Source organism: Lipotes vexillifer, unplaced genomic scaffold (genome assembly GCF_000442215.2).
Source record: "Lipotes vexillifer unplaced genomic scaffold, Lipotes_vexillifer_v1.1 scaffold917, whole genome shotgun sequence".
Taxonomy (NCBI): domain Eukaryota; kingdom Metazoa; phylum Chordata; class Mammalia; order Artiodactyla; family Lipotidae; genus Lipotes; species Lipotes vexillifer.
Genome location: NW_006795104.1, coordinates 1144448 through 1156151, shown reverse-complemented (window position 1 = coordinate 1156151; position 11704 = coordinate 1144448). Strand labels below are relative to the sequence as shown.

The window sequence follows — 11704 nt, the reverse complement described above, 5'->3', positions numbered from 1 at the left end:
GGGAAAGAGCTAGTGATAGTTGGAGAAAGACTTAAAAATGGCTGAAATGCAGTGAATAAAGGGGGAGAGGTAAGTAGGGAACGAAGCATGAAGACTTTATTAGCTATGCTATCTAATTCGGAAGTCTCTAACCAAATGTGGTTATTGAGCACGTGAAATGTGGCTAGTCCAAATTGAGATGTGCTATGTGTGTAAAATACACACCAGACCTTGAATACCCAGTATGAAAAAAAAAGTAAAATATCTCAATTTTTAAAATATCAATTACATGTTGAAATGATACTTAAGATATACTACGTTAAATAAAACATATTTAACATTACAATACCCAAATGATAGAAACAACCCAGTGACACTGACCGCTGAATGGATACACAAAGTGGGTATATACATACAATGGTATACACATACAATGAAGCATCATTCAACCTTAAAGAGGAAGGATATTCTGTCACATGCTACAACATGGGTGAAACTTGAGGACACTACGCTAAGTGAAAGTCAGTCACAAAAGGACAAATACTGTGATTCCACTCTTATGAGAAACCTATAGTAGTCAAATTCATAGAGACCAAAAGCAGAATGGCTGTTGCCAGAGGCTGGCAGGAGATAATGGGGAACTATTGTTTAACAGGTACAGGGTTTCAGTTTTTCAAGATGAACAGAGTTCTGGAGATGGATGGTGGTGATGGTTGCACAAGAATATGAATGTATTTAGTGTCACTGAACTGTACACTCAAAAATGGTTAAGATGGTAAATTTTATGTTCTAAATATTCTAATAAAAAATTAATTTTATTTTTGAAGTGGCTGAGAAAACTTAAATTACATATGTAGCTTGCATTTTATCTCTATTGGTCACACTGTTAAACTTAAGTCATGGCAAAATTTTCCAATGAGAAGGGTTTTGAGGAAGTGTGACAAAATCAAGATCCAGTAAGCCCTAATGCCCTAAAAGCAGGGGTCAGCAAACTTTCTGTAAAGGGACAGATAGTAATGCTTTCAGCTCTGTGGGCCACATGGTCTGTCCTGAAAGCATAGATAATAGAGATGTGCATGGGCATGGTGGATTTGGCCCACTCTAGTTTGCTGACACCTGCCTTAAGACACCCACTGTAAGCAATGGCTCCTACCGGCTAGACTGCTGAATTTTCAGGAATTGTGTAAGCCAGTTTAGCATCAGTAGCCTAAGATCTTCCATGGTGAGAGGTATTTACAAATGGAAATCAGCAAAGACTACAGTAAATCAGTGCTGTTTTTTCCCAAAGAACTAGTTGATAAACATTTACCAGCACACCCTACTTTATGTAAAGAATTAACTTCTCGGGCTTCCCTGGTGGCGCAGTGGTTGAGAGTCCGCCTGCTGATGCAGGGGACACGAGTTCGTGTCCCAGTCCGGGAAGATCCCACATGCCGCGGAGCGGCTGGGCCCGTGAGCCATGGCCACCGAGCCTGCGCGTCTGTAGCCTGTGCTCCGCAACCAGAGAGGCCACAACAGTGATCGGCCTGCGTACCGCAAAAAAAAAGAATTACCTTCTCTCCTATGCATTTAAAAGTATATTAGGGGCCTCCCTGGTGGCGCAGTGGTTGAGAGTCCGCCTGCCGATGCAGGGGATATGGGTTCGTGCCCCGGTCCGGGAGGATCCCACATGCCGCGGAGCGGCTGGGCCCGTGAGCCATGGCTGCTGAGCCCGCGCGTCCTGAGCCTGTGCTCCGCAACGGGAGAGGCCACAACAGTGAGAGGCCCGCGTACTGCAAAAAAAAAAAAAAAAAAGTATATTAGCTGGAAAAACTGACAGTCATTCAAATCCCTGCTGTGCTCTGCGGTTCAGATGACGATCCTCTGTTAAGAAAGGCTATTTTAGGGCTTCCCTGGTGGCGCAGTGGTTGAGAGTCCGCCTGCCGATGCAGGGGACACGGGTTCGTGCCCCGGTGCGGGAGGACCCCACGTGCCGCAGAGCGGCTGGGCCCGTGAGCCATGGCTGCTGAGCCCGCGCGTCCTGAGCCTGTGCTCCGCAACGGGAGAGGCCACAACAGTGAGAGGCCCGCGTACTGCAAAAAAAAAAAAAAAAAAGGCTATTCTAGAAGAATTGTTCCAGTAACCAGAAGCGAGAGTGAACACCCTGTGGCAGTCAAGAGTGGTGAGCTAAGGGGAGAGCAGTTTAAAACAAAGCCGTGAGAGGAGGGCTAGGAACCAATGAGATTATGTACACACTCAGCCGTCCAAATCCACAAATGCAGAGGGTGACTGTGGAACTTGAGCATTTGTGGGTTTTGGTATCCACAGTGGGTCCTGGAACCAATCCCTGGCAGATAGCGAGGGACAACTGTACTGCACTCAGTAAAGACTGAACAACTGGTAGTAATTATTAATTACATTATCATGTATATGACAGATTCATTTGTAAACAAATATTTACTGAACCCATACTATGTGCTAAGCTCTGGTAACACAATATATTCATTTGTAAGCAAATATTTACTGAACCCATACTATGTGCTAAGCTCTGGTAACACAATAGTGAACAATCACAGATCCTCTCTAGCCAAAAATAAGCATTAATCAAATAATCACATACAGACTTTAAATTGTAATAAATTATGACCAAAAACAGGGTGCTATGAGAAAGTACGATGGGGAATCCCAACCAACTCTGGAAAATCAGGGATACTTCTTTGAGAAAGTGACCTTTACACTGAGAATGGGCAAAGAGTAGGAGGCATTCCAGGTAGCAAGAACAAACTGCACAAAACTCTTGAGGCAGGAAAAAAAATGTGATTAACAGATCAAGGAACTAAGAAGTCAATAAAGCAAGAGCCAAGGAGGAAAGATGGTGTCAGAATGGAGACATAGGATGGAATCTTATCTCACAGGGCCTCATGGCCACATCACATAAGTTCAAGATCAATGGGGAGCTGTTAGTTTTATGTAGAGAATAAAATGATCTGATTAATATTTTTCAGAGATTGCTCTAGGAATTAATGGGGGAGACTGACCAGTAGGCTACCACAGTTTCTAAGCAAGAAACAACAGTAACTTATTGAAGTCAATCCTCAATCTTTTTTTTAAATTAATTTATGTATGTATTTTTGGCTGCCTTGGTCTTCACTGCTGCACGCGGGCTTTCTCTAGTTGCAGCAAGCAGGGGCTACTCTTCGTTGCGGTGCGCAGGCTTCTCATTAAGGTGGCTCCTCTTGTTGTGGAGCACAGCTCCAGGCGCGCGGGCTTCAGTCGTTGTGGCACGCCGGTCTCAGCAGCTGTGGCTCACGGGCTTAGTTGCTCCATGGCATGTGGGACCTTCCCAGACCAGGGCTCGAACCCGCGTCCCCTACATTGGCAGGTGGACTCCCAACAACCACTGCACCATTAGGGAAGCCCAATCCTCAATCTTATAAGTATCTACGTAATCTATTAAATACTCCATTGCAGCAATTTTTGGCCTCAGGACACAACTCTTACAAATTTGAAACCCCAGGGTTTTTGTTTATGTAGGTTATATCTATTGATATACTAGAAATTAAAACTGAGAAATCTTTGAAAAATTCATTCAAGATAACAAACTCATTACATTAAATACCTTTTTTTATGAAAAATCACTATTTTCCTAGTTTGAAGAATAGCACTGTTTTCAATTTTTGCAGATCACTTTAGTCTCATAATAGAAGACAATTGGATTCTCACGTTTCACATCTAAAAGATTCTGAAAAAGTACGCTGCTTGTTTGTGATAAAATTAGAGTGAAAAACACAAATAACCTCTCAGAACTATCATGAAACTAATTTTGATCTTATGATCCTCCGAGAAGGGCCCTGGTGACCCCCCAGACCATATTAAGAACTGCTGCTTGAGCAACAGAAAGCCAAGCAATCACAGTAAGGTACTTCACAGCAATTAGGAAGACTACAATCAAAGACAGACCAATAACAAGTGTTATACACAATGGAAAGTGATTGGAATCCTCATGCACTGCTGGTGGGAATAAAAATTGGTACAGTCACTTTGGAAAATAGTTTGGCAGTCCCTCAAAAAGGTAAACACAGAGCTATCACATGACCCAGTAATTCAACTCACAGGCATATACTCAAGAAATATGAAAACATATGGCCACAAAAAACTTGTATAAGTATTCACATGGGCGTTATTCATAATGGTCAAGAAGTAGAAACAACCCAAATGGCCCTCAACTAATTGAAAAATAAAATGTAACATACATATACATACACGGGAATATTATTCAGCAATAAAAAGGAAGTACTGATACATGCTACAACATGGATAAATGTTGAAAACATTATGCAAAGAAACAAGCCACAAGTTTTCAAAATCTGGTGTGTATTTTACCCCTACAGCACATTTCAAATCAGTCTAGCCACATTTTAAGTGTTCAACAGTCAAATGTGGCTGGTGGCACCACTGTGGACAAGAGTTCTAGATCTACCATATAAAGTATAATTTTTTTTTTTTGCAGTAAGCGGGCCTCTCACTGTTGTGGCCTCTTCCGCTGCGGAGCACAGGCTCCGGACGCGCAGGCTCAGCGGCCATGGCTCACGGGCCCAGCCGCTCCACGGCATACGGGATCCTCCCGGACCAGGGCACGAACCCATGTCCCCTGCATCGGCAGGCGGGCTCTCAACCACCGCACCACCAGGGAAGCCCTATAAAGTATAATTTTAAATGATGTTTGTGATGATGACACTGACGCAATATAATTTCCCTTATCAAGGAAAGGTTCACTTCTATTCAATACATAATATTTACGTTATGTCTAAGTATGTTAGTATTTTTCTAAAAGATTCAAGTGACAAAGGTATTTTCTAAAACTAGAATATACACTGCCTGAATACTTCAGGTGACCGCATTTCAAAATCTTACACTATAATCTAGAGAGCCACAAAATCCCGGAACAAGCTAGTTAGGAGCTAGTATACAAAACTGCCCTTTCCATTCTCTGCACTAATTTTAACCACTCACACAGAAAACATTCCTCCGGACTTCATCTTGTTTAACACTTAGAAATCCTCAAACTGTTTCCAATGGAAAATAATGAATAATTAATAGAAAACATAATCTCATACACAGGGACTTTTTGCCATTACACATTTTAAAAAATCTATCTATGTTATGAAAACCCTTATTAATGAAACCATCTTGGAACATACATAGTGAAGTTTATATTCTAACCACCTTTAGTTAGAAATTTAAACATTACTCAACTGATTCTGAGTACGCAATGAAAAATAAATTTCACTTTAATTTTTAAAAAGTATAAGCTTTATTATCAATTGAACAAGTTAAAAATGTTAAATACAAACTGTATTAAAGTATCTTGTTTCTGCCTGTTATATACAAACAGAAATTGAGGGAAAAATAAGAAAATTAATAACCACCTTACAACTTTTTTTATACCTAAGAGATTTAATAGTTTCATCAATTATTAGAACATGTTCATATAAATACTACTTCAGCATAATGTATTGAGAATTTACATTATATAGAAACAGTGAAAGAAATTTTGAATTGCAGAAAATGGGATTTGCCTGATAGAAAGCCTAAGCTTTCAATATTATCCTTCTGTAGGTCTTTTGCTTACCCTCTTTACCTCTAAGATTAGATAAGAATTTTCTGGACCAAATACTTCCCAATTTTTTACTAAACATTTTTAGTGAAATCTCAATGTCATTATTTTAATGACAAATTGTAATCTGTAGCAAATAGTTTAAATCTGTGAAACCCTTAGAAAAAAATTAAAATTATAAAATGACAGATTTTTTGTGCTTCAAGTAGAATTTTACAAACCATGTGAAAACTACTTTTCTTATTCTCGTACATTTTTCTGTATGTACTTCCCCTAACAGAGCCCATAGGTAGTTCAATTTGTCTTCTGGTTCTTGACTCAGTGATGAGCTTCAATTTTTATCACGTTTTCTGCTTCCACAGAAAGTATTCGTCAAAACAAAAATTCAACTGCCATGAGAAAAAGTTGCTACAGAGAGACTAATTTTATCTATTAAAATTTTACTTTGGTTACAGAGGAGTAAAACTAAAACTTCCACAGAATTTGAAATTCTAGTTTCACCATCACAAAAAGTTTAAAAATCCTCACAGATAAAAGCATAATAAACTGAACTAAATGAATTCTTCTATTTACAAAATATTGACTTCATTTCTAATCTTTTACAGTAAAATGCTGAAAGCAGCCAGGATGGTGAAGACCTGAACCAGGAATCCTAGATAGAACTATGGGCTTCAAAAGTTAATATGGCTACACACCCACTAAAAAAAAGACTGATACTATCAAATGTTAATAGGAATGTGGAGCAACAGGAATTCCCATGTACTGTCAGTGTGACTGTAAAATGGTACAAGCACTTTTAAAAAACATAGTTCCTTATGAAACTAAACCTACAGCTATGCTATGACCCAGTCATTCCACTTCTAAGCACTTCTAACAGGAGAGATAAACGCATTTGTCCAACAATACAGATTTGTGTAAGAGTACTCATAGCAACTAACTGGAAAGAGCCCAGGTGACCCTCAACAGGAAAATGGATAGATTATGGTGGTATATTTATACAACGGAAGACAACACAGCAATGAAAAGGAAAGAACTACTGAGGATACACGAGTCTTAAAAACACTAAGCTGAATGAAAAAGCCTTTCCCAAGAGTACATACCATATAATCCCACTTATGTGAAATTCTAGAATAAGCAAAACAAGTTCATGGAGGAAAAATATCAAAACACTGGCTGACAGAGGGGACTGGAAAAGGGCAAGAGGGAACTTTCTAGTTAATTACGAAGTTCTATAACTCCATTAGGCTTCGCATTAAACAGGTGTATGTATTTGTGTAAACTCGTGGAATGGCAACCGTGTGCATTTCACTCAAGTCAAACTTACGTAAAAAAAAAATTTTAAGTTAAAAATTGAACTCAGGTTAATGATATGCACATTGCTTAAGTACTTTTTAAGGGTAACATGTACTAATACTTGCAACTTACTTTGAAATGCACCCAAAAAATAAAATTGATAAATGATTAATTGTGCCATACCGCAAATAAAGCAAAACGCTAATTTAGGTGAAGGACACATGGGTGTTCACTGCACATTTCAATTTTCCTGTATGCCGAAAAATATTAAGATGTTAAGGAAAGACCAAAAGAAGTGATTCAATAGGTGGCCAAAGTTTCTCACTACACACCACCTTTCAGAATTACATAAAAAAATACCCCAATCATTTATTATTCCTAGGGAAATCTGTAGGTACATTTCAGGAATTTTTGCTTCTTCATAAACTGTTCACATTGCCTGAAATCAATTCAATAATATGGGCAATATCCTGGGACGTATATCCAACAATAAACTAAAACGACTTGTTAAATTCCTCAAGATTATTAACTACAAAATTTGTATTCCTGAACAGATTTTAAGCCGTGAATTATCTTTTATTTTTCTCCAGTAACTCCAATTTCGTTCTCTTTTATCCGATTACAAGCGCTAGTATTTAAAGAACATAGCTATCCCTCTAAAATGAAACAAAATCTTCCCCCAACGATTATCATCTAAGGAATAACAAATATACTTTAAAAAGAAATCCAGCAAGTCGTAACTGAAAGTCATCCACCTTTCTCCTTAAGCCTTGTACTATTAAGATGCGGCTGAAAGCAATTTCTACATTATAGTTAATTTTTTCTTTAAAGACTGCAAGGTGGGAAAGATTTCAGCAGAACTAAATGTACACGTGATCCTCACCCCCCAAAATCCACCTTAACCCGCAGGCAGGTAAAACAATGAGCACCCCCTCTTTTTTTTCCTTCATGAGACGAAACCGCGGACTAGGCTAAGGCAAACCCTCGCCCAGCCTCCACCCCGCCTGGAGCCAGGCGGCGGGTCCCTTTCCTTTGTGAGGAGCCGGAGGGAGGCGGCTGGGGGCGGGGAGCTGGGGGAGGCGGCTGGGGGTCTGCGGACGCCCAAGCAGGAGGAAGCCGCTGTGGGAAGCGGCGTCGGCACGTCCCGCAAACAGGCCGCGCGGCCCCGCCACAAACCTCTGCGGCGTCCCCAGGTGCAAACCCCCGAACCTGGGTGTGATCTAACTTGGGAGGAGGACCGGGAGAAAAGCCGAGGGCAGCTCCGGGGACGACCCCCCTCCTCCCAGGCCCTTGCAAAACCTTCTCCCGCCGCGGGAGGAGGTCCTGCCGCCATCCCCACCCCGCCCCGAGCCTCGGGCGGCCCTCACCTGCTGGACGGAGCTATTCTCGGGCACTGCGAACTCCTCCTTCTCCTTCGGGGTCTTCACGGTGACTTTCATGATCTTGGGTTCCGTGGAGGCAGCGGCGGCGGCGGGGGCGCCGGCACCTTCGGCAGCGGCGGCGCTGTCCTGGGAGCTCGGAGGGCCGCCGCTTTCACCATTCTCGGCCATGGCGGCGGCGGTGACTCAGGCGCGCAGGAGGGAGCGGGCGAGCGAGGGGGAGCCAGGGGACGCCAGAGCCGGCCAGCCCGAGCAGCGGAGAATGTGGGGCACGTCGCCTCAGTGACAACGGACGCAAGGCCGCCGTAACGGGCGAGGGGCCGCGGAGCTTGGCGTGGGCTCCGGCGCAGGCCCGGGTCGGGCGCTCAGCAGCCGCCGTGAACTCAGACGCCACTCGGTCGCAGCGACATCCGCAGCCGCCGCGGCTTCCTCCTCCCCGCCCCTCCCCCCAGGTCCCTCCGCCGGCGCCGCGCGGGGCACGCCGGGTAACGTGGCTGGCGACGTCGCCGAGTCATGCCTGCCTTCTGCCGCTTGGAGCTCTGGCCGGTTTTCTTTCCCTCTCCCGCTCCATTGCAAAGCGTAGGCGCGTTCAGAGAGAAGCACTAAAAACAAAGTGGGGCGGAAGAGGTCAGTTCATTCCTTTTTACCCCTTTACCAAAAAATGAATCTGCGGCTTCTGGGAGGCACCGTAAGGGCGCACGGGGATGACGTCACGGCTAGCGAAATTACTGGAAAGGGGGCTCGACCACTGGGCGCTGCGGTCGGAAATGCGCCTGCGCGCTGGCGGGCTAGGTAGTTTCTTCCACCCAGTCATCTCACACCCCGCGGTTACGGTGCGCACCCACTCCGCGCCTGTGCTGGCTTCGCATACCCCACTGGGAGGAGGGTCTGAAACATGCCCGCGAGGTTTTTTGTGGTTCATTTTTTTAAAATGTGGTTCATTATTAAATGTGCTTAAGTTTTGCATACTTGAAAAATTTTAAACGCTTGCTCTTACAGTCCGGTGCGCCGGAGGTGAAAGGTTAATGGAGGAAAAAAAATCCTCATCATAACGAAGGGAAAATGGTGTACGCGCCTGTAGCTACCCTGCGCAGTTCCGCGGAGTCATTGCTCCACGACCAGAGCTTCCCACCCTAGGGTCAGCCCGGTTTGGTCAGGTGATCAGGCCACCTGTGTTGACAGTGGCCTCCGCTCCCGCGCTGACAGCCCTGCTAGCCCACCCCTGAATTCTCTGTGAATACGGTTCCCCAGGATGTTTGGGGCAGAAACAGGGTACCCAAGGAGTGCCCACCCAACTGGGACAGTTTAATGTAGCTGAGGTGTTCATTTTATATTCTATCAAGTTACTGCTCCATTTCAGACTTTAGGTGGCATTAAAGGTAGTTGTTCAAAAATTATTATCGATGTAGTATGGGTACAAATAAGAAACAGGAAGTTAATTTTCCCGTAGAGAATTCTAAATTTTAAATGACCTCGTCATTTGCCTTTAAAGATGACTTGCAAGGAATGTACAACACTGGACCTGAACTTTATTAACCAGTATTGCAAATGTAAACTCTTGACACCACACCGTGACCCAAATATGCAAAGATACACTGTGTATTTCTGGTCTTAAACCATACAACTGTGTTCTGGCTATAAGTACTCTTGCATGAAGACCACTTTTTAGCAGAGCCATTTTGGAATCTGGGTCTAAGAGAAGTTCTTAAAGTATAAATTGCAATATAGACATCATTTCATATCAGCTGTGTTTCTGGCAGCATTGTTCAATAACATGAACAAATTACACAAGGCTTTCTGCTAAAGGATGACTATTTGCTTATGTTTACATGTGAGGTAATCATTACTTCTCAAGGTAGAAAGTTCCACCACTGGAAAACCATTTATATCTAACCCTTCGCTTATGAAATTGCTCTATAATTATCTGTGTCTACATTAATTTCTACAAAATTCTGATATCTATGCACAATTTATGAAGTAATATAATTTATAAGAATATATGGTATAGTAATTCATTATGGCCCTTTTTAGAAACAATCCTACCTTTTAAGAAACAGTTGGATGTGTGGGTCTAGATCAGGGATCAGCAAACTTTCAGAGAGGACTAGATAGTAGATATGTTGGGCTTTGTGGGCCATACATTTCCTGTGTCAAATACTCAGCCCTGCCCTTGTAGCACAAAACAACCATAGACAATACATACATGACTAAGCCTGGCTGTGTCCGAGTAAAACTACTTACAAAAACAGGCATAGGATCTGATTTGGCCCACAAGGTCTAGATTTCTATTTGAATTTCTTTTGAATGATTTTTGTTTATTAAATAGTCTGGAAAAAATTACAAGAGCATATTTCATTCATTCTATAAACATTAATTGAGCACATTAATGTCCAAATACTGTGTTGAGAATACAGAGACAAATAAGATTCAGTCTCCGCCCTCAAAAACCTTGGTGGGGGGCGGGTAGAAGAATGAAGGGAGGTGGAGATAAGCAGTGCCGTGGTGATATATGTTTAATAACCAACTCTCCAGAAAACAAGCTTTGATTTTTTAGCATTTCCCAATCTCCTTGATGTAAATACTTGCAAAATGGCCAATCTCAAGCTACCAACTTGTGGTCCTTGCTCACAAAATTCCTGAAATTTATCATTCAGTTTTCACAAGCCAATATGAGCCAGATCTAACTGGATAGATCCCTTTTTATAAGTCTCAATATTCAAAATTCAAGTATATTAATGAGATTATTATTCACATGGTAGAAGAATTCTTCCTTGACAAAATGAGTCAGTCGATTCAGTCAATCAACAAGAATTTATTGAGCAAACTTTAATCCTGTGTCCAGGATTAAACTTACATAATAACACAAGATGGTACATATGTCAAATAAGTGGTGTAAATAACACGCCTTCATCATGTTACTCCCCTACTCGAGATCCATTCTAAACTCCCATTGTCTCAAAACTGAAGCCCAAGCTTCTTAACTAGATGCAAGGCCTTCTACAACTAACTCCTGGTCTTTCAAGCTTCACTCCCATTACTTTATAGATACAATCTGCTGCAGTCAAACATATTTACTCTTATCTCTAGAAGCACATGTACATTGTCGTTTTCTCACCTATGATCATTCCTTCAAGTCACTACACCCCCCCGAGTTTGTGTCCATTATTGCTGCTTTCTCTCTTAGAAAACACCCAAGCAGAATAATTTTTTCCTCTGACCATCATAATCATTTGTACTCTTCACCTGACAATTCATCACTTGTAACATACCTTCTATTATCTAAAACTATTTCTCCTGCTACCAGTCTAGTTCACACCCTCATTAATTCTGGCCTAGATTGCAACAATAACCTCCTACAGATTCCTTTGCCTCAGTCTAAAGTCACCATCCTCAAAACTATTTTCTATTGGTGCCGTATGTTATCCTTCCAGAACTAAGCTTCCATTGTGACACCCAG

At 42.2% G+C, this 11704-nt stretch overlaps 1 protein-coding gene across 2 annotated transcripts in view; it reads right to left on the bottom strand.

Moving 5' to 3' along the window:
* The window catches only part of UBQLN1 (ubiquilin 1), a 49461-nt gene extending 40487 nt beyond the window's left edge, over positions 1-8974 (bottom strand). For both annotated transcript variants that reach the window (XM_007467443.1, XM_007467444.1), the window contains exon 1: positions 8236-8974. In XM_007467443.1, coding sequence (XP_007467505.1) covers positions 8236-8418 — 183 coding nt within the window. In that variant the 5' untranslated portion in view covers positions 8419-8974. The remainder of the gene's footprint in view (positions 1-8235) is intronic.
* Positions 8975-11704: the final 2730 nt, after the last annotated feature.